At 45.9% G+C, this 23,932-nt stretch overlaps 1 protein-coding gene across 1 annotated transcript in view; it reads right to left on the bottom strand.

Moving 5' to 3' along the window:
• Positions 1–1,484: 1,484 nt before the first annotated feature.
• Positions 1,485–23,932, bottom strand: part of LOC134980584 (uncharacterized) — an 81,157-nt gene continuing 58,709 nt past the window's right edge. The window contains exons 7-11 of the mRNA XM_063947450.1: positions 23,564–23,681; positions 23,023–23,124; positions 8,378–8,521; positions 6,999–7,123; positions 1,485–1,764 (exon numbers count right to left, since the gene is read on the bottom strand). Of these exons, the coding sequence (XP_063803520.1) occupies positions 1,572–1,764; positions 6,999–7,123; positions 8,378–8,521; positions 23,023–23,124; positions 23,564–23,681 (682 nt within the window). The 3' untranslated portion in view covers positions 1,485–1,571. The remainder of the gene's footprint in view (positions 1,765–6,998; positions 7,124–8,377; positions 8,522–23,022; positions 23,125–23,563; positions 23,682–23,932) is intronic.

Here is a 23,932-nt window from a genome sequence, read left to right as displayed (position 1 = left end):
CAGCTTTCAAAAGTGACCAAAACATCAGCCAGAAAGCATAGGAGCTGAGAAGTGGTCTGTGGTCACCACCTGCAGAACAACTCCTTTATTGGGGGTGTCTTGCTAATTGCCTATAATTTCCACCTGTTGTCTATTCCATTTGCACAACAGCATGTGAAATTGATTGTCAATCAGTGTTGCTTCCTAAGTGGACAGTTTGATTTCACAGAAGTGTGATTGACTTGGAGTTACATTGTGTTGTTTAAGTGTTCCCTTTATTATTTTGAGCAGTGTACATAATTGCAAGCGCTCTGGTGTTTTTTTCTATATTAATAACATAACCTTCAGAGCAGCTTAAACATAAAAAAATCCCAGCGGCAGCGCATAGTTTTTTAATTAATTGTTCAGTGGCCTTGGCAGCAGGGAGTAGGATAGAACAGACAGTGCGGGCACAGTGTCGCACGCAGTGACGCCATGACAGTGGTGTTATTCATTACTACGGCACATGCGCCGGCCGGCATGTAGAAACAAAATATCATGTATAATGGGATTTAATGCTGTTCTACTCCTATTTTCTGATTTGATAGACACGCCGGGGTACCAGTCTCTTGAGAGCATATGGAAACACCCCAGCATGCATGCGTGACTCAGAATCACAACCCATAGGGTTAAAGTTGTATATAAAAAAAAGGTATGTCTTGTCCAATATTAATAGGGATTGCTGAACTCTTTAGGCATGCAGGACACACAGCGTAGACAGGTACATTTATAAGTCTCAGTAGCTTATCCTCCAATCATAGCCCCAGGCAAAAAAATGTCTGCTTCCCCTGGTGCGAAAGGTATTGCAGGGGGAGCACGCCCGTACACCCGTCAAGCCCACTGTACAGGAGAGTAGAGAGACCTATTTAGTGCCTATGCGGCTGTAGATGCAGCCTGATGCCCGTGCAGCTGGATGGTGCGTAATGGGAGGGGCATTCTGGAGATTAAAGGAACCTGTACAGTGTGCGCCCACATGACTTGCTGATGTGCAGTGACGGGGGGTTCCCCAGGGGGCTGGTTGCCAGGGAGGAGGTCACCAGGAGGGGTTTGCACGTGTGAAGAGGGGGGGGGGGGGGGGGGGTGCTTGCTGGCTACAATTCCCCGGCTGGCATGTACATTGGTTTTGCCTAGGCAAAATCAGAGCAACCATGCAGCATTCTCTACCTACCTCCCAAGAAGCTTCGGAGGCACCAGCCCCTAGAATCAGGGGGCCCTTGGCAGCTGCCCAGTGAGCCTATACGTTAAGATTGCCCCGGCCAGACCTTTAGCTACTACAGAGAACATAACAAAGTCTGGCCCTGTTAGCTTCTGTGCATGCGCCATATTTGTACACCTTAAGAGGAATATATATCAAACAATATTCGTGAAATATCCACAAAAAAACTTACCATAGAGAAGACACCAGAAAGAAAATAAATAAATAATAAAATAAATAATTTATTTCTGTGAAACAGTTATAATGTCCATTTATATCCAAAATACAGTACAATACAAGTCATATCCAGTTTGTAGGTTCTGCTGTCTGCATTCCAGCGAATAGGTCTTCAGCGTTACTAGCACGGGCAGCAGCAGCAAAGGAAACGCATCGTCTTACTATGGCTGTAGCCCACCTGTACGTCCTCAAAATACCCCGGGTTGTTGTCCATAGAAACCATCTTCCTCTCTCGTATGTAATATAAAAGATCTTCCCTTTCTTTACGGCTAACGTTCCCTTTAATATTCAAGATGGCCTCTAGATGCTCTTCCCTGATGAGTAAAGCACTTTGGTTAGGCTACAAGTATACATCAGATGGATCAAATCACAAAATGATTCAATAGCTCAGGGATCACTTCACAAAAGACAATCTTTCACTTCAGATGATGTATGGCGCATATATCTAATGTAAGGTGTCCGTAGACAGCGAGCCCTTTTTGGTATGAAAATTCATGTGCGACTTTGGCAGAATGTTAGTTTTTGTCATATTTTTCCTTATATTTTCATTTTAAGTTGAACTACAGTAGATCTGGGTACATTACTGTGTTTTCCACACTGTTTACAGGGCTATATTACTGAAGCCTGAGCACAAAACGTATCCGGTTCATCCCACCAGCCACCTCCCTATATAGAACGTTCTAGTGGAATATTATGGTGCTGGAAGTTCGCACCTCTGTCCTGGTTGTGGCCAGGTTATCTGGACTTTCTGTGGTCTGTAGTATGGTCAGACACCACCACTGGACATGAAAGACTTCAAGGGGGAGATCGAATTAAGCACAAGTTTCCGTAGGAGTCTTGTATGATGTGCGGCTACACATAACAGCTGGAAAATGTTGCTTATGTTTATCTCTCTATGGGTGCGAGAACAAGTAACCCGCATAGTACCTCATGGCAAGCTGAATCTGCCCCCCAAGAGCTTCTTACACCAGTTAAGGTGGGTACACACTGGAAGATATATCTGCAGATCAATTGATCTGCAGATATATCTATGGACGGATCAGGCAGTGTGTTGAGCATACACACTGCCCGATCCGTCGGGGACTGCCGTCATGCACTGGGCGGGCGTGCACATACGCCCGCCCAGTTCAGCTGTCAATCACCGCCCGCCGCCGCAGCATGTGTACGGGCGGTCGGCCGACCGCCGTACACACACAGCGATGTGCCAATATATCGGTAGATATATTGTCCGTCGGCTGTGCTGCGGGGCCGACGCGATACGTCTGTGAACGACAGATTTTACAGACGTATCGGCTGTACACACTGGCCGACGGACCCACGATCTATCGCCCGTTCACGAGAACACCCGATATATCGGCCAGTGTGTACGTGCCTTTAGTCACAGCATAACTTACATCAGTAGCACATGTGGCAGAACGCGGGGGAAGGGAGGTAGTGCAACTCGCCCCACCGAAACATTTGAGAGGTGCAGTGCTGCTGGGGGGGCGGCCCTCTGCACTGCCTCAGTGACTTAGTACTGAGCCAACGGATACTAGGACCTGCCGAGGCTCTCACAGCAGGTCCGTCCTGCAACAGGTGCTACTGCGCATATGCGACCATTCGTGAGTCTCTCTCCTCCAGTGCACTCAGAGCTTCCCAGACCCTTTTGTGGCTGCAATTGGATCCCCTAAAGCAGTGGTTCCCAAACACTGTCCTCAAGGCGCCCCAACAGTTCAGGTTTTAGGGATATCCCTGCTTGTGCACAGATGGTATAATAAAACTGACTGGCTGAGGTACTAATCAAATCACCTATGCCTAAGCGTGGATATTCTTAAAACCTGGACTGTTGGGGCGCCTTGAGGGGATGCAGTTAATTTGCCGGCAGTCGGGATCCCGACTGCTGACATTACTGACAGCCGGGATCCTTACTCGCAGGGTCTATTCCCACTTGTAGGTGTCCACGACAAGCATAAAGTGGGAATAGAACCTGTGGCGAATGCAGCGACCACGAGCCCACACCCTGGTGAGAGTAGTGAGCTCGCAGGGCGACTCTGCGCTCCCCCCGCTGCTGGCATACTGACGGCGGGGATGCTGTTGACTGTATACTGACGCCCGTCATCCCAACCGTCGGTAAATCATACTGAACCCGCCTTGAGGACCACATTTGGGTACCACTGCATTGGCAACATCCTTAATTGTATTGATTGGCATCACCTGAACGAGTGGGTTCCCCAGAAGACACTTTGCAGTGAGACCAAGATCCTGTACCTGCAGCGGTGATAAACTAGGCGATCTGTGCGTATTACACAGGAAAGGGCTTAATCCTTACAGTGCCAATGCATCCACAGCGCCGAAAGCCTGGAACACGTGCGCAATGATTCATTTATACAGCCTCCGCTATATATACCACCACCATGTAGATACATAAGCACCCTACTGCCCTCACAGCGAGTTTAGAGTGTGATGGTGCATTCTGTACCAGACGCACTACAATGCCCAGAATATCCTGTATGTGCAGACTGCCACTGTATTTATCACTGTGTAACCCAGCGGTTCCGAAACCGGTCCTCAAGGAATCCCCCCTTCCCCCCTCCGCCAGCATATCATGTTTTCCAGGTCTACTCAAAGTATCACAGGTGAAATAATTACCTCCACCTGTGGATCTTTTAAAATGTGTCAGTGAGTAATGAGTACACCTGCGCATCTGCTGGGTGACCTGGGAAATGTGTCCGTGAGTAATGAGTACACCTGCGCACCTGCTGGGTGACCTGGGAAATGTGTCAGTGAGTAATGAGTACACCTGCGCACCTGCTGGGTGACCTGGGAAATGTGTCAGTGAGTAATGAGTACACCTGTGCACCTGCTGGGTGACCTGGGGAGTGTGTCAGTGAGTAATGAGTACACCTGTGCACCTGCTGGGTGACCTGGGTAGTGTGTCAGTGAGTAATGAGTACACCTGCGCACTTGCTGGGTGACCTGGGAAATGTGTCAGTGAGTAATGAGTACACCTGCGCACCTGCTGGGTGACCTGGGAAATGTGTCAGTGAGTAATGAGTACACCTGCGCACCTGCTGGGTGACCTGGGAAACGTGTCAGTGAGTAATGAGTACACCTGCGCACCTGCTGGGTGACCTGGGAAACGTGTCAGTGAGTAATGAGTACACCTGTGCACCTGCTAAGTGACCTGGGAAATGTGTCAGTGAATAATGAGTACACCTGTGCACCTGCTGAGTGACCTGGGAAATGTGTCAGTGAATAATGAGTACACATGTGCTCCTGCTGGGTGACCTGGGAAATGTGTCAGTGAGTAATGAGTACACCTGTGCACCTGCTGGGTGACCTGGGAAATGTGTCAGTGAGTAATGAGTACACCTGTGCTCCTGCTGGGTGACCTGGGAAATGTGTCAGTGAGTAATGAGTACACCTGCGCACCTGCTGGGTGACCTGGGAAATGTGTCAGTGAATAATGAGTACACCTGCGCACCTGCTGGGTGACCTGGGAAATGTGTCGGTGAATAATGAGTACACCTGTGCTCCTGCTGGGTGACCTGGAAAATGTGTCAGTGAGTAATGAGTACACTTGTGCACCTGCTGGGTGACCTGGGAAATGTGTCAGTGAATAATGAGTACACCTGTGCACCTGCTGGGTGACCTGGGAAATGTGTCAGTGAGTAATGAGGACACCTGTGCTCCTGCTGGGTGACCTGGGAAATGTATCAGTGAGTAATGAGTACACCTGTGCACCTGCTGGGTGACCTGGGAAATGTGTCAGTGAGTAATGAGTACACCTGCGCACCTGCTGGGTGACCTGGGAAATGTGTCAGTGAGTAATGAGTACACCTGCGCACCTGCTGGGTGACCTGGGAAATGTATCAGTGAGTAATGAGTACACCTGCGCACCTGCTGGGTGACCTGGGAAATGTGTCAGTGAGTAATGAGTACACCTGCGCACCTGCTGGGTGACCTGGGAAATGTGTCAGTGAGTAATGAGTACACCTGCGCACCTGCTGGGTGACCTGGGAAATGTGTCAGTGAGTAATGAGTACACCTGCGCATCTGCTGGGTGACCTGGGAAATGTGTCAGTGAGTAATGAGTACACCTGCGCACTTGCTGGGTGACCTGGGAAATGTGTCAGTGAGTAATGAGTACACCTGTGCACCTGCTGGGTGACCTGGGGAGTGTGTCAGTGAGTAATGAGTACACCTGCGCACTTGCTGGGTGACCTGGGAAATGTGTTAGTGAGTAATGAGTACACCTGTGCTCCTGCTGGGTGACCTGGGAAACGTGTCAGTGAGTAATGAGTACACCTGTGCATCTGCTGTGTGACCTGGGAAATGTGTCAGTGAGTATTGAGTACACCTGTGCACCTGCTGAGTGACCTGGGAAATGTGTCAGTGAATAATGAGTACACCTGTGCACCTGCTGGGTGACCTGGGAAATGTGTCAGTGAATAATGAGTACACCTGTGCACCTGCTGGGTGACCTGGGAAACGTGTCAGTGAGTAATGAGTACACCTGTGCACCTGCTGAGTGACCTGGGAAATGTGTCAGTGAGTAATGAGTACACCTGTGCATCTGCTGAGTGACCTGGGAAATGTGTCAGTGAGTAATGAGTACACCTGTGCACCTGCTGGGTGACCTGGAAAATGTGTCAGTGAGTAATGAGTACACCTGTGCATCTGCTGGGTGACCTGGAAAATGTGTCAGTGAGTAATGAGTACACCTGTGCATCTGCTGGGTGACCTGGAAAATGTGTCAGTGAGTAGTGAGTAATGAGTACATCTGTGCATCTGCTGGGTGACTTGGGAAATGTGTCAGTGAGTAATGAGTACACCTGTGCACCTGCTGGGTGACCTGGGAAATGTGTCAGTGAGTAATGAGTACACCTGTGCACCTGCTGGGTGACCTGGGAAATGTGTCAGTGAGTAATGAGTACACCTGTGCACCTGCTGGGTGACCTGGGAAATGTGTCAGTGAGTAATGAGTACAACTGTGCTCCTGCTGGGTGACCTGGAAAACATGAACTGGTTGGGACCCTTGAAGAGTGAGTTTGGGAGCTACTAATTTTACCCCTGCATTGGGTAGGTGATGTGGCCGGGTTACTGCAGCTGCCCTTGAGGAGGTGACCTTTAGCGATTTAGGAGCGCCAAAATGATATCTTGGCCACCCCGAATCTAAAAAAAGTTCTGATGCCCCTGATCAGTAGAAGCGTCCATTCAGTATAATTTCCTTTGTGTATGCAGCAACTATATCAAATGAATGTAGAGAAATAATACGAAGGTCAAGATCCCTTGTATGGAACCTTATGTTAAACAGAGTTTAGCTGTATCAGAATCGTGATATTCTTATTAATTATCACTTTCTTTAAATGGAGTCGTTTAGATACATTTTGCCTGGAATGTCCACAAATGGTTATAAAAACACAAATGGCTAAAATAAAAACCTGAAAATGCTGCATTGTTTTACCAAAATCAGTCTGTACATAGAAGATCGCTGAATAACTATTAGCGGAAGAGGACAGATGGGAACGTTAGAGATGTTGGGGAGAGGAAATATCCATTCATTCACCTCAAGTCTGGGTGCTCAAGGCCAAAATACGCCGTCGTTGTCCGTAAAGCTTCCTGGTCGCTGTCAGTCAGAATAGTGGTTATAAAATCCAGTGGATTAGAACCCAGCAGATTCTCATCTGAAATCTTCATATGAGAAAACTCATTAGCTTAACGAGAATAGACAGACTACCAGGCATTACAGGGTCTATTTACTAAGCCTTGGACGCAGATAAAGTACTAGCCAATCAGCTCCTGTCATGTTACACGCTGTTTGAAAAAATGACAGTAAGGAGCTGGTTGGTTGGTGCTTTATCTGCATCCACTTTATCTCCGTCCAAGGCGTAGTAAATAGAACCCTTTATTTGTACACATTCTCCTAAGAAAACATTTATATATCAAAGCAAAGCTTATGCCATAAAGGGCAGAATTCGATTGTACCGCACTCCAGCAGCCACCAGATGGCGCCCAACAGAGCTATTCAATTCTAGCTCCGTTCGGGCCCGATTGACTACCGGCGTCTGCCTTTCGGCTTGCAGCCCCCAGGGGTGGCGAGCTGAAATGTGCAAAAAGTCTGGACACCCAAACGGCACTTTTCATGATCGCGCCCGGCACTTTGGTCAAGTTTAGCTGCTTTACACCAATAAACCCGACCTTCATGGTGGGTAGCCGTCGGTAGAGGGCAACCCTTAACATGTGAAAGCATTGCCGTCGTGTGATGTTTTTGCATGTTTGCGAGGGAAGGGGGCAGGAACCGGTATGCGGGGTGGACTTGCCCTGTGCTGGGCGCCCCCTCCCCCCCCCCTTCCCCCGCAGGTCAGTGTAAACAGTTGTAGATGTGCATATTTTTGCACATCTACAACTCATGCTGAATCGGGATCAAAGATCTCTCCGCTCACTGAAATCCCCTGCCTTAATGTGTGTTCACACGGTGAGATAAATCTGTAAGATTTTGATTATATAGTCAAAATCTTAAGGAACGTTGGTGCACATCTCATGGTGTTGGGAAGCTTGCGATACCGATTCGATCCCGATGCGCGCTCCCGCGGAGTCGGTATTGCAAGGCTAGATAGAATGTGCAGGCAAGTCAATCTTGTACTATCTAGTGTATGCTATTTGTACTACATCCAGTTTTGAATACACTACAATGTACTATGTGTGCTGTAGTACAGGAATACCCGCCTGCACATACGATGTTGCCTTGAGATATGGACTAGACGGGAGCACACATCGCATCGCAGGGGACAATACACACGGTGCTATTTGAACTAGACGCAATGCTACTTGAACTAACGAGATCAGATAGCATGTGAGAATCGCACCGTGTGTGGGCAACAGGAGACTTCTTCTGTATTTATCACACATTTTACATATATTCTTGGATTTATTTTTGGTACTTACCAAATTAGAGGCAAATTCCTGCAATCTTTTGCTTCCTTTTAAAAACGTTTCTCCTTTATTGATATGGGAGGATTTCGTGGAGCATTTGAAAAATGCTTTAATGTACAGAATAAGAAGTCTGTGATATAGGCGTGTAATGAACATCTGTTGGGGGGAAATATATGTATATCAGTGTATTATTACTGCAAGCAGTTTTATATTTTATTCTTTGATTGATAACAAGGCAGAGAAGAATATGTCGATGCACAGCGCTTACATGGCATTGTACCAATACCCATAGTAACAACCTCTCATTTTCATGTCTTCTAGTCAGTCATAGGGGCCTATTTATTCCCCCATAATTCTGACCTGATAACTGTCATTTCTTATCGTTGCATGTGGCGGCAATTTATAAAGGGGCTCTTGACAACCCAGCTAAGAGTAAAAGTACTTCCAGGATGGAACCTAGCACGATGCCTATATACACTACAGCCATGCGGCTATGATTATGCAAGCGTGGGCTGCTGAAGAGGAATTTGCAATACTTGGGCCAAGTTCTAGAAAACTTTTCAGAGCTGGGTAATTTTTATTTATTTATTTATTTTTTACAGTCCCTATAGAAAGACCTTTTGTTGTCCCCTTTTCTCCTCCTCAGGGCTGCAGAGAGGGGAAGGAGGTACTAAGTAACTGGGCCCAGGCTTTTTGGAGGGGCCTGAGTCTGCCGGTGCAACCCCCTTACTGGCCCCCTCTTACCTTTCAGCATTCTGTGTCTCCCGAGTCCCCAGCTATGTGCTTGTCTGCGGTGGGGCCGGTAAGGGCCAATCTCTCTACCTGCTGCTCCCCTAAGGTATTCCTCACTGGTCTCTGCTGCCAGACACTCTCCTCAGACAATTACCTCACACTGTCCCCACCGCCACTCTCTCCCCTCACCAGATGGTGGCTATATTACCCTCCTCGCTGCCAACATCAGTGAAGGCGTTACAGGCATAAAGGTAAAAACTGTCCTCACAACCTATTGTGGAACTACAAGTGTCAGCATGTACATGGTTGTAAGTGAATATGTACATTTTTAGTGCAACATTAGTGTCCAATATAAGTAACCCCCAATGAGTACAGTTTTCAGACACATTTAGGGATACATTTACTAAGCAGTGATAAGAGCGGAGACGTGAGCCAGTAGAGAAGTACCCATGACAACCAATCAGCACTGACGTAACATCTATAATTTGCATACTATAAAATGATACAGAGCTGCTGATTGGTTGATGGGGAAATATCTCCACTGGCTCACTTCTCCGCTCTTATCACTGCTTAGTAAATGTCCCCCTTAGACTCTAGACAGGTAGAATGATGTATGTCAGACACAGGCAGGCTTGGACTGGCCCACAGGGGTACAGGGGAAACCACCGCTGGGCCCTACTGCCTGGGGGCCCACCTTCTGCTCTAAGGATCAGGTTCCAGACTGTGCACTTGAATTATACATTATACACATGTTACCTTATACTGGACTATGGTGTATTTTCTACAGTGCATTGCTGTTATTACTCTGTTATTACTCTGGTACATTGTCATGCATGCAGCAGCTGAATTTACAGTATATATTTATGAAGGGGCCCAGACGTTGCAGTATTACCAGAGACAGTGACACTGAGGGGTGTAGCCAAATACAGGGTGTATGGACATGAATGCTGTGAAGTGGAGCATTTGTCCCTTGTCAAAGTCAGAAAAAAATGTCTCAATGCACGTTGCCATATTTGCACCGCACACTGGTCCGTGCTGCGCATGCGTATGCTCTCCCGTGGAAGCGCATACCCGCAATAGCGTGCACTCGCACGCGCAGTATGCGCATTTACGGTAGAGTTTATGTGATCGTAGCGTGCGACTCATTAGTTACAAATGTTCACAATTAATGTAGTTTATAGATCATGATCCCTTTGATAGTTTCTGTAAGTTTGGTTAAAGTACAATGTCCCAGAGCTGAGGAATCCCTCTTTGCATCGTACGAAGGGTCTAACAGGAATCATATTGCAGTGTTTGGTACCCATCGGAAGAGTATTTAATTAGCAATATTCCGGTGTTGGTTTGGAGCGTATTAATCGCTCGTGCGAATAGTTATGGACATAAGAAGTTTATGTCCATTTCTATGATTTACACATACTCAGGTATGCGGCGGGAAACCCAGTTTCCCACCCACCTGAGCTGTTGGAAATCGTCACAGCCCACCTGTATGAATCACCCTATGACCTTTTGTTATGATGCAGGGCCGAATTCCTTCGGCCAATGGACAATGGGATTGTAGGGACTAGGAGATTGCATTGTGTGTGGGGCATAAATAGGCAGGCCGACCATATCCAAACTCACTCTCTCATCAACGGTTATCTGCTGATAATCGGGAGCTGGATATCGAGGCGCTGGCGATCATACCCTTTGTGCGTAAGTTCTCTCCATAATCATTGTCTTTCTGCGAGCCAATTTCTCTCTCTCTCTCTCTCTATCTCTCTCTCTCCTCTTTTCTCTTAAATACCTTATAGTATTATAGTATGGTATTGTATTTCATTTAGGTCAGCGTAGTATTGTCTTATTGTATTTATTGTTTAGTTCTGTGGTTAGGAGGTCTCTGTTATATTGTAGCGTATCATATGTACTGTTATCCCCTTTTACAAGTATATTAGATATAATACAGTTAATAGGCTTTGGAAACCTAAACCAGTATCAGTGTATTTACTATAGTGTTAAGTGTTCACTTGAGCGTCGGTGACGCTCAATCAGCTTTGTAGTTAGTCAGGTTACACAAGGTTGCATTTACACCCTGTACTCACATTAAGGTATTCTGTGTGTTTCATCGGTATAAGGTTTAACATAAAGGTATAGTGTTGTGAGCGTCTGCATCGCTGGTGACCTCCTCGTGGTCTCTAGCGTACGCTACGTTACAGCGAATCTTTCCCCTAGACATAACCAATAACGTGTCCTGTGATCCCTGGGCCGTGAGCGAACGTGACGCCTGAACGTCTCGCCTACGGCTGAGCGATCGTTACGCAACTAGCGTACCATTACGGTACTTCTTAAGTAAACAGCGTACAGTGTTCTTAGCTTCATAAAGGGTTGTTTATACGACAAAGGAATTTAGCATTGTCAATTGCGGGCTCGTCCTATACTTCTCACATCTGCACTAGGTAGATCAGCAGACATTATCCCTCCAGCAAAGGGTGGGAGGTTGTCTCACAGTGCTGACGGGATAAGCGTCTGCTTCGCTTAGATAAAGGGTGCTGAAGGAACCCGGTAACCGGAAGTAAGAACAAAACGCTTGTGTCTTTTTAAAACTGTTTATTTTTCTTTTGTCTTGCGTACGCATACATACCTGCATTTCTTTTCACTTGTGTATTTCATTTTTCGTATATCACTATTCCTGTTTGCCAAATTTTATAGTTGATAGAAAGTGCTAAAAAGAGATTTGCTGTTATTTAATAGTAGAGGTGATAGTTAAAGTATAGAACAAACACACGGTTTGTCTGAGATACAAGGCAGTCAGTGTGGATTGCGGTAGATGATCAGGGATCATTTACATTGATAAAAATATATTGTGTTACGGTGGATCCTTTGCATTGCGTACACGTGTCGCTAACAAAGACTAGCGTACGCAATCCAAAGGCAGACGCACGCAGCGTTCATTACGCAACGTAGCGTCCGGTTACGCTCACGTAGCTCAAGTCACGAAAAAGTTGAATTAGCGCAAAGTGATAATTAGCGCAAGGCGATAATTAACGCACAGCGGTAGATAACGCGAAGCGGTAAATAACGCAAATCTGTTTTTAGAAAATCTGAAATTTAGTTTAACAGATCCTGCTCCTAATTGGTAACACTCTTGGCCTGAAGACAATTTCTGCGCAGAAATAGATATAGAAACAAAGTGTACATGTGTTGAGTGAGTGTGTTTTGTATACAAAAGTTTATATAACTTTAAGGTGGAACCAAAAGGAAAGCCGGGTACTCGTCAAGGGACATACGTGTAAGTGACATATACGGTGGCCAGGGAGGCATCCCTGGTTAAATAATATTTGAGCATTAGAGTATAGCGGACCATAAGGTAAAGGTAACAAGACCAGGAGGTCAAAAGGTAAAAAGGTCCGCTATAAAAGTCCAGTGGCACAACGCCTGGGGTGTTGGTGCAGAACCCATATAGGCCATAAGCTCTTGCTGAAGGAATCGCGGCCGGAAACATCGATTCCATTGGTCTTTCAGTACATGACAAGTAGTGCTCGTGTACTGAACGATTGGACCACACGTAATTGTGTGCAGTAGTTAGTAATCTGACCTAATACCATTAGAGTAAAGTGGTCACAAACGCTATTTGTACATTCTGACGTGATTTGTGTAATTTTTATTTTTGGAAGGGAAGTTCGCTGGTCACTCAGGAACTATCTAACAACCCCACCTTTACTGGAAAGAGTAAGTGTCCTGCGGGTAACCCTCATATGTTCCAGTAAACTGAAGGTTCCATAGGGGCCCTGTATCGAGTACGCCAGCACCACGTCGGTGTGATCAGGTCGTATTGGTCGAGGTGGGCGAGTGAGTGGGGTACTCGGTAAACCGCCACCGCCGGCCTACTGTGGAGTAATTTGGTTGTCTGAAAAGGCTTGCTGAAAACCTTGATACAGAGATCCAAGGAGGACTAAGCAACACCTGCAGACTATGGGGGCCAGTTGCTCAGGTAGGGGGCGATCAACCCTGGTTCAGGTTGATTCTGTGAACCGACCAGTTGGGTCGGCACGATATGTAATGTGTGAAAAATATGGAATTCACACCGAATCTTTATGTGATGAATGGGAGAGAATGACTGTACAAGACAGGGACAAATTCCCAAGAATAGGTAGCTTCAGTCCAGAAGTGTTACAAAATTTAAGGAGGAGGATATGTCTCGTAAAATCAGCAAAGAGACGAATTCAGCATCATGATTATTTACAGTTATGGCACCAGGAAGGTGAGATACAGAGAGGTTTGGCTCTGGCGGCAGGATCTGGGGCAGTCAGGAAGTTGATTGCCACAGCTCCTCCCCCACCATACATTGCAGGAGAAAAGTTGATTGCGGAGAGAAACGCACTGGGTTGTAAAACACAAACTCTTAGTAACACTGTAAATGTTAATGATGTTAACCAAATAACTCATGCAAGTATTAACCCGTGCAAGATGTACCCTGTTTTGAACCTTCCTCAGGAGTGTGATCAAGAAGACGATTCAGCAACAATTTCAGCTCTCTCTCTTGCAGCCACCATAGCAGAGACCACAGTAGGCACAGCGACACCCACGAGATTAGTGAAAGCCCCTAGCGGAGGGATAGGTGAGGTCGTGTCAACGGGTAAGTACGGCACCATGCACTACACTGAAACAATTGTACCACAACAAGCTGTAGAATCTACACAGGAAGAGGCTGTTAGAATTGCTCCTGTAAGGGTAATAGCAGTTCCCAATGGAAAAACAGATGTGTCTGGAGCCACTCCCATAAGGAACATTGCCATGTACACTCCATTTTCCAGAATGGAATTAAGAACAATAGTGTCCGAATTTCCTGACCCCAGGAAGGATTTAGTTGCTAGCCAAAAATACATCAGGGATCTAGGTAACACTGTAGAACCCAACAACAAGGATTGGCAGATACTGCTAAGAGCTTGTTTACCTTCCAATGTTGATGCAACTCAATTTTTAGCTGATTGTGCATTGGATAAAGATGTACCGCTTACAGACGTGTACAACAAGGATAATGTAAAGAGGATAAATTTACAGCTAAAGGAGTATTTCCCAGCCGTTGTTAAATGGAATAAAATATTTTCCATTAAGCAAAAGGAGTCCGAAACGGCAACAGAATATTTTCACCGGGCACTATTAGAAATGGCAAAGTACACTGGTATAGAAGACATTAAGACCAACCCAAACCATCGGGAAGTAGCAGTATCTGTACTGATGGATGGTTTAAAGGAAACATTAAAGACTAGGGTTCAGACCACGCAACCGTGCTGGCGAGGTCTGTCAGTGTCCGGCTTGAGAGAGGCTGCTATTGATCACGACAGAAACATCACTAGGCACAGGGAATCGCAAAGTGATAAGTTGATGTCCGTAAGTATACAGGCGCTGACCACAAGGCAGCCTGCGTATGTACCACCGAATCCTGTGGGTAAGGCAAGTGTAATAACATGTTTTTCTTGTAACAGACCGGGACACTTTGCACGAGAATGTAGAACAAAGAATGTACAAAGGTCTTTTCAACCCCCTAGACAACAACACAACACACGACATTGGGAGCAGGGTCCACAGAGGCGGAGTTTTGAGCCACATACAGGGGAAACAAAAAGATATCCCCCAAACAGAGACTGGCATGCCTCTGGTAGCTCCCAGCTAACTCCCTCACAAGTAGTTGCTGCCAGCGGGATTCAGGGAGGTCAGCATACCCAATAGGGGTGTGGCCATACCTGTAATCTGCAGCCAGTTAAGTTGATTGCTAGTCTTGGAAACGAACCAGAAATTGCAATCAATGTAGCTGGTAAAACTTTAAACTTTCTTGTAGACACAGGGGCGGCCAAGTCAGTGATAAATTCGACAGTGGGCATGAGAACCACTGGTAGGACAATTCCAGCCATGGGAGTAACAGGAGTAGTCCAGCACTACCCTGTTAGCAAACCAGCCGAGATTACAATAGGGCCTTTGCATACCAAGCATTCCTTTTTGCTGGCTGCATCTGCACCAACTAATCTCCTGGGAAGAGACTTACTATGCAAAATGGGTTGCGTCATTTATTGTACTCCTGAAGGTGTATTCTTGGACATCCCTGAGAATCACGCTCAGGAAGTACGAGACATGTTAGACTCCCCATCAAAATTAATGTCACACACCATTATGACAAATAGGAACCCATCCCAGGTAGAAGAGATGACATCTCAGATACCAGAGTCACTTTGGACAAAAGATGGACAGGACACTGGATTAATGGCAAACGTAGCTCCAGTAGTAGTACAAGTAAAAGAAGGTAGGATAGCTCCAAAAATCCCACAGTATCCTCTGAAGCCAGAGGTGGAGTTAGGAGTTTTTCCCGTAATAGAGCGCTTGCTACAACAGGGCATTCTAGTAAGAACGTCCAGCACAGCAAATAGTCCCATCTTCCCTGTTAAAAAGAGTGGGGGGAGGGGTTACAGGCTAGTGCAGGATCTAAGGGGGATTAACAAAATAGTTGAGAGTCAGTTCCCCGTAGTGCCTAATCCAGCTGTCATCCTAATGCAAATTCCTCCCACTGCCAAATTTTTCACTGTTATTGACCTCTGCTCCGCTTTCTTTTCGGTACCTCTGCACCCTGACAGCCAATATTTGTTTGCATTCACATACAGAGGAGTCCAATACACGTGGACTCGGTTACCCCAAGGTTTCATAGATAGTCCAAGTATATTTTCTCAGGCTTTGCATGATTGTTTACAGTCTTTCCAACCAGACAGTGGATCAGTATTGATACAGTATGTGGACGATTTATTACTGTGTTCAGATTCACTGGAGGCATCCCTGAAGGATACGAAACAGCTCCTGTTTCATCTTTCAGACACAGGTCACAAGGTTTCCAAAGACAAGTTGCAATTATGCCAGACTAAGGTAAAATATTTGGGACACTGTCTAACACAAGGACTGAGACACTTGACCGCTGATAGAATCCAAGCCATTAGAGACATGACACTGCCACAAACCCAGCAACAGATCAGGACGTTTTTAGGAATGTGTGGGTATTGCCGTAATTGGATCCCAGGGTTTTCCATATTGGCACTACCTTTGCAGGAAATGGTCTCCTCAAACAAATCTGATCGGATTTCGCATACAGACGAATCTGAAACAGCATTTGAGAGACTCAAACAGTGCCTAACGCAGGCACCAGCACTAGGTATGCCAGACTATGGGAAACCCTTTGAACTATACGGAACAGAAAGTGCTGGGTGCGCAGCAGGTGTACTAACACAAAAACACGGTGATGCCAGCAGGCCAATTGCATACTACAGCGCCCAGCTAGATACGGTAGCGCGATCCCTCCCCACATGCTTGCGTAGCGTTGCGGCAATAGCATTGCTAGTAACAAAAAGCGAAGATGTCGTGCTAGGCCACAACCTCACAATCCATACACCGCATGCGGTATCTGCCTTATTGAATTCTGCCCAAACCAGACACGTCTCATCTGCAAGGTTTACAAGATGGGAATTGGCATTAATGGCCCCAGTAAACATCACCATAAGGAGATGCAGCGCATTAAATCCTGCAACATTTCTCCCAGGTGTGCCTGGTCAGACACAAAGGGTGGAAGGTGAGAGTGATGGGGAAGGAGGATTTAATGCAAAGGGAGATACACATGATTGTATGGAATATTTGACCCAAAATTTTACCGCAAGGCCTGACATCAGTGACAATCCACTGGAAGATGCAGAACTCACGTTCTACACGGATGGTAGTTGTCACAGACAGTCAGACTCGGGAGACTTGTGTACTGGATACGCAGTCGTAGATGACCAAGACACCATAGAAGCGGAACCGCTAGGCCCACCTCACTCAGCCCAGGTTGCTGAACTGGTCGCCCTAACCAGAGCATGTGAATTGGCTAAGGGTAAGTCAGCCAATATCTACACCGATTCCAGATACGCGTTCGGGGTAGTCCATGATTTCGGAGCCCTATGGCGGCTCAGAAATTTCATGACGGCAGCTGGTACACCGATAGCGCATGCAGCTCACATAAAAAGGCTTCTAACAGCGATACAGGAACCCGACAGAGTGGCTGTTATCAAATGTAAAGCACATACATATAGCCAAGACCCAGTATCCCTTGGTAACAGCCGAGCAGACGAAGCTGCAAAGCTTGCAGCTGCTACCCCCATACGGACAGACACCACACAACTGATGGTATTTAATACCATCAACACACGAAAGTTGTGTGAAATGCAGAATTTGTGTTCCACTCAGGAGAGAGCAGTCTGGAAGGCAAAGGGATATGGCCAGGAGTCCTCAGGGCTCTGGACGGATGGACATGGTAAACCAGTGGCCCCCAGGGCATACCTTCCGTGTCTGGCTGAAGCAGCTCACGGGCTGACTCATCTAGGCAAGGAGGGGATGTGCAAATTGGTAAGAGCATACTGGTGCGCCCCAGGATTCTCCTCTCATGCTAGTAAAAGAGCAATGTCATGCCTTACCTGTCTGAGAAAGAATATTGGAAAGGCAATACCTACAGAACCATCCCATATCCCACCTGCCGGCGGCCCTTTCCAAGTAATACAAATTGACTTCATTCAATTGCCCCCATGTAGAAATTTAAAGTATGTACTTGTCTGTATAGATGTTTTCTCGAATTGGGTCGAAGCTTTTCCAGCAGCTACAAATACCGCTATGTTTACAGCTAAGAAAATTGTGCAGGAATTTGTATGTAGATATGGTATCCCTAGAATCATTGAAAGTGATAGGGGTACCCATTTTACAGGTGATGTCTTTCAAGGAATGTGTAAATTGATGGGTATTGATAGCAAGCTGCACACTCCGTACCGTCCACAGGCGAGTGCGAAGGTCGAAAGAGTGAACAGCACTATTAAAAATAAATTGAGTAAAGTAATGGCAGAGACAGGATTGACGTGGCCAGAAGCTTTACCCATTGTTTTGTATAGCATCAGAACCACTCCCAGGTCCCCTCTTAATCTGTCCCCTTTTGAAATCTTGTTTGGTCGACAACCGCATGTCATGATTAACCCTCAGGATGATTTGAAATGTAACAATGAAGTAACTGTAAAGTACTTGATTAACATGAGTAAACAGTTGAGGAATCAAAATGATAATCTGAAGTTGGTGATTCCTGATTTACCAGATAGTAATTGTCATGACATTGAACCTGGGGATTATGTAATGATACGAAATTTTCTACGCTCAGGTTGTCTTATTGATAGATGGGAAGGACCATACCAGGTCTTATTGACTAGCACCACAGCATTGAAGGTTGCTGAGAGAGAGACTTGGGTCCATTCATCCCACTGCAAGAAGGTTGCTGATCCAGAGAAGTCCCGTGATAAGGAACAGACGGTAGAGGTTGTATCACTGGAGTGTCTGTTCCAGGAGGACTGAGGCGGCACCTGAGCCTTGAAGACCGGAAGCAGTTGTCGACTCCCCTCTCCCTTTTATTGTTTTTCTCCACTTCCCATCCCCTCTCCCTTAAAATTTCTGTTTCCCCCTTCTCAATCTTCTCCATTTCCTCCTCAAAGATGGACTTGCCCAAAGAGACTGTGATCCGGATTTTGATGTTGACCATGATGTTGACCAGAGCAGTCTATTCCGGCGAGAGTACCATAGAGGTCGAGAGAGGTTCTGGAATGGGTTCCGATTATGATGATGGAGGCGTAGTTTTCCAAGATCAACCAATCCAACAAGCAAAGGCGAGTATCAGAAAACGATCCGATAGAAGAAATTGTGATGGATTGTTAGCTGAGGAAAATTGTATCTGTAGGCTCTGTGATAATCTGGTTGAAGATGGATGCATAAAGAAATGCCAATCTAGTTTTAATATCCATATAGACCGGCATCCATTGAGTGACTATCACTCCTTAGTGGGTAACGTGTTAAACCAAACAGATTGTTGGGTATGCTCTCAAGTACCTCAGGGTCACAGTAAATCAGGGCTAGTACCATTTCCTTTAACGTTAGGGGAGGTACTTGAGCTAAGTGGTGGGAGACCGGTGGACCGGAGGTTTAACATCTCCAGCCCTCCTAGTTTGAAGCTCCACCAATACCATGTGGATAGGTCCCTCATATGTTTTAACATCTCCAATCCCAGAAAACCGGGAAATTGGGAAGTGTCATGGAGCAACCTTACCATGACCTTTTCACACAGAGCAGATAGAATGCCTACAGATACAGAGCTCGTACGCCACATAGCCAGTAGAGGAAAATCTTTCCGGTATCGATATACCTTAGGAAATAGGATTACTAAAGTTGGAGAGGTATCACCAGGATACTGTGCACATATCGTACAAACCGATACGTGCATTAAGCAGTTGGAAGAATTAGGGTCAGGAGATTTCACCTGGAAGGTTTGTAACATGGTCATGTCCTTCTCCGTCCCTTATGTTCTCCCCGATGATGCATATTTCATATGCGGGAGAAAGGCGTACAAGTGGCTAGCCCCAAACTCTGAAGGATTGTGTTATATTGGAAAAGTATTGCCCGAAGTGATGACTGTTACACATGACAAAATGAAGGACATACACCGTGGTGCCCAAGCTCCTTATACTCACACTCATTACGAACACCGAGTTAAAAGACAACTGTCAGAAAGGTTAGAGCATCCGGCCTCTGATCTTATCCATGAATCCACCGGGATTCAGGTTCTGGTAGCGTTAGATTTCACTCGTACCGCTCGAGGAGTGATGAATTATAGATACATTTCCGCACTCGCCAATTTGTTAGATAATATCACTGAAATGTATGATGACACGTTTAGATACACTGGAAGAGAACTTCAAGCTTATAAAACAGAACTAGTTCAGCATAGGATGGTTCTTAATTATCTTACAGCAGTAACAGGCGGATATTGTGTTACATTGGCAACACAGTACGGCATAAAGTGTTGCACGTATATCACCAATAGCACCGAGGATCCGGTAGAGGTCATAGACCAAAAGATGGATGATATTCTGCAATTAAAGTGGGAATTTCGTCGAAAACACAATCTCACCCTTGCTGCTGTAGGTAATGAGCTGACTGGTTGGGTGTCATGGTTGAACCCGCGAAATTGGTTCTCCGGTTTGGGAGAGTGGGCTCAAGGAGTCATAATGGATGTTGGAAAGTTTCTACTGTGTATTTTGGGTGTCGTTATATCGTTTGGATTGATATTTAGATGCGGGCAGGCTTTGATGAGGTGTAAACAAAGTACGAAAGTGATGAGCTTGAGGAGTGAGGAAACTGTAATTAACCTGGATTTGATTTATGACCCAATGCTAGAAACCATGACGTAATGATGTAATGAGTATACGGTCCGTCTTTCACCCATTTCTATGTTTTCCTCCGAGGTACAAAGACCCACGTAGACGAAGGATTTGATGAGCCAAGGGGCCGACAACGGAAAGATGGAAAGAAGAAGAGCAGACGACCTGATATACAAGATTTTGATGGACAATGCCATGGGTACCCCAGTTTCCCTAGGAACTTTAAAATCACGCTAGCCCAACATTTTTTGTAAATCCATGGACGTTGTTTGCTTTACTCACGATTTATGAGCAAAAGCACAAAGAAGAAGACTCCAATCAACCGACACCAATCAAGACCTCAATCGACGAATGTACATTTCCCTGACATAGAATACCATTGCATTTTCCATAAGTGTTCTCTATCTTCATCTCTACAACCCTCAGGTAATGACACACATAGACGATAGGGAATTCAGGCACAGATATCAGCAACCACATACCTCCCCCATTCATGTATCATCAACTAAAATGTGCATCCCCATTTTGTTACAACTACAGCCGAAATGAGCTCGGTAAAGTTTGACAGCCCATCCACAGACCTGTACCACAGGATAAGAAGGAATTCAAATGTATACTTCGCAATACCTCGAAGCTTGATTTACCACACGTACGGCACGATGATACATGACCCTCCAAACATGGACTCATACACACATGCTTCTGCTTTCTCACTAGGTCATACCCTCTTCACACCTTCTCCTCTCTCCTCCCCTACCCAACCATGGAAATCAATTAACCCCTGACTTACATTTTTCTCCTTAAATGTTTTGTGGCAGTTATTATTGACTGCCAAAGGGTGGACTGTCAAAGTCAGAAAAAAATGTCTCAATGCACGTTGCCATATTTGCACCGCACACTGGTCCGTGCTGCGCATGCGTATGCTCTCCCGTGGAAGCGCATACCCGCAATAGCGTGCACTCGCACGCGCAGTATGCGCATTTACGGTAGAGTTTATGTGATCGTAGCGTGCGACTCATTAGTTACAAATGTTCACAATTAATGTAGTTTATAGATCATGATCCCTTTGATAGTTTCTGTAAGTTTGGTTAAAGTACAATGTCCCAGAGCTGAGGAATCCCTCTTTGCATCGTACGAAGGGTCTAACAGGAATCATATTGCAGTGTTTGGTACCCATCGGAAGAGTATTTAATTAGCAATATTCCGGTGTTGGTTTGGAGCGTATTAATCGCTCGTGCGAATAGTTATGGACATAAGAAGTTTATGTCCATTTCTATGATTTACACATACTCAGGTATGCGGCGGGAAACCCAGTTTCCCACCCACCTGAGCTGTTGGAAATCGTCACAGCCCACCTGTATGAATCACCCTATGACCTTTTGTTATGATGCAGGGCCGAATTCCTTCGGCCAATGGACAATGGGATTGTAGGGACTAGGAGATTGCATTGTGTGTGGGGCATAAATAGGCAGGCCGACCATATCCAAACTCACTCTCTCATCAACGGTTATCTGCTGATAATCGGGAGCTGGATATCGAGGCGCTGGCGATCATACCCTTTGTGCGTAAGTTCTCTCCATAATCATTGTCTTTCTGCGAGCCAATTTCTCTCTCTCTCTCTCTCTATCTCTCTCTCTCCTCTTTTCTCTTAAATACCTTATAGTATTATAGTATGGTATTGTATTTCATTTAGGTCAGCGTAGTATTGTCTTATTGTATTTATTGTTTAGTTCTGTGGTTAGGAGGTCTCTGTTATATTGTAGCGTATCATATGTACTGTTATCCCCTTTTACAAGTATATTAGATATAATACAGTTAATAGGCTTTGGAAACCTAAACCAGTATCAGTGTATTTACTATAGTGTTAAGTGTTCACTTGAGCGTCGGTGACGCTCAATCAGCTTTGTAGTTAGTCAGGTTACACAAGGTTGCATTTACACCCTGTACTCACATTAAGGTATTCTGTGTGTTTCATCGGTATAAGGTTTAACATAAAGGTATAGTGTTGTGAGCGTCTGCATCGCTGGTGACCTCCTCGTGGTCTCTAGCGTACGCTACGTTACAGCGAATCTTTCCCCTAGACATAACCAATAACGTGTCCTGTGATCCCTGGGCCGTGAGCGAACGTGACGCCTGAACGTCTCGCCTACGGCTGAGCGATCGTTACGCAACTAGCGTACCATTACGGTACTTCTTAAGTAAACAGCGTACAGTGTTCTTAGCTTCATAAAGGGTTGTTTATACGACAAAGGAATTTAGCATTGTCACCCTGTCAACAACTGTCAACCCCAAATGGGCCTCTTGAAAAAGCCTGGAAATACCTGAAAGTTTAGGGGTCTGGCCATGGGTTAATACGGCCCGGGCGGGGCTGGTGCCAGATTTAGGAGAATCTAGGCAGGTGAGTGGAGTGAGTGCGTGAAGTAATGTTACTCATCCAGTGGTTTTTATTGCCCCGTGGCACCCCCATATGGAGGCCTAAGTGTTGCCATGGAGGAGAAGCAGCTAACATCCTCTTTCGTGTGCACCCTGGAGCTAGCGCCGGCATGTCAAGAAGGGACACTCCCATTTTGTGGGTGTGGCTACCCGGTCTCTGTTATAGGGATGTTTCATTATCACTTTCCTCATTGTTGATTGTATTTTTTTTTTAATAACCACAAAATGAATAGTAATAATAAGTCATTTTGTTTACTGTACCCTGTTGCTTTGCAGATCTTCATTTTGCAATTTGCATTGAAAGTGCCTGAGAATATTTTCATATTCAGTGGAGTTTTTCTTAAAGTGATTTTGGAACGCTTCCTAAAATAAAAAAACACAGCTTAAAACTGATGATAAATGAGGATAGAGTTGTATGGGACATGATATGTTTTTGTGCCGACCACAGTACGTTACAATGCCTAGATGCCATATGCAGTTTATATTGAATGCAGGGACAGACTGGGGCTCTAAAACAGCCGCAGCATTCCAGTCTGTGCACGCACGACAAGAGGGCGTGGTCACGTCGTCCCACAGGGGCCTGGCCGTGCGGCACGCCCCTGTCTCTCTGTATGCCGGGCGGCCGAGCAGATCGGCGAGAGGCGGAGCTGCTTGGCCAGCCCCTGGGCGGAGCTGCTCAGCCAGCCTTTTAGGGCGGACCGGCACATCAGGCCATTGGCCCTTCTGGAATTTGTCAGATGTGTAGTACGGTCCTGATTGAATGTTTTACTATATTCAATAAATTTGGGGAAGAATACTGTACCTCAATTTTTGGCTTTAAAGCATTAAACACGAGGTCAGTCCCTTTGTTCTCACACTGTACAAGAAGTCCCTCTATTTCCACCTCTTGACATTTGTCTCCCGCACGATTCGCTGTATCTCTGCATGGGAGGGAAACACAGAGGCAGATGTAGGCAGGAACAGTCTGTTGTTATGTTATTACTGTACGACTGCCAATATCAGATTTCAGGCTCTTTACTCATCCTCTAAATCAGTGGTTCTCAAACTCGGTCCTCAGGACCCCACACAGTGCATGTTTTGCAGGTAACCCAGCAAGTGCACAGGTTACTCACTGACACATTTGAAATGGTCCATAGGTGGAGCTAATTATTTCATTTGTGATTCTGTGAGA

The sequence above is a fragment of the Pseudophryne corroboree genome, chromosome 12, assembly GCF_028390025.1.
Source record: "Pseudophryne corroboree isolate aPseCor3 chromosome 12, aPseCor3.hap2, whole genome shotgun sequence".
Lineage (NCBI taxonomy): Eukaryota > Metazoa > Chordata > Amphibia > Anura > Myobatrachidae > Pseudophryne > Pseudophryne corroboree.
This window is presented reverse-complemented; position numbering and strand designations above follow the sequence as displayed.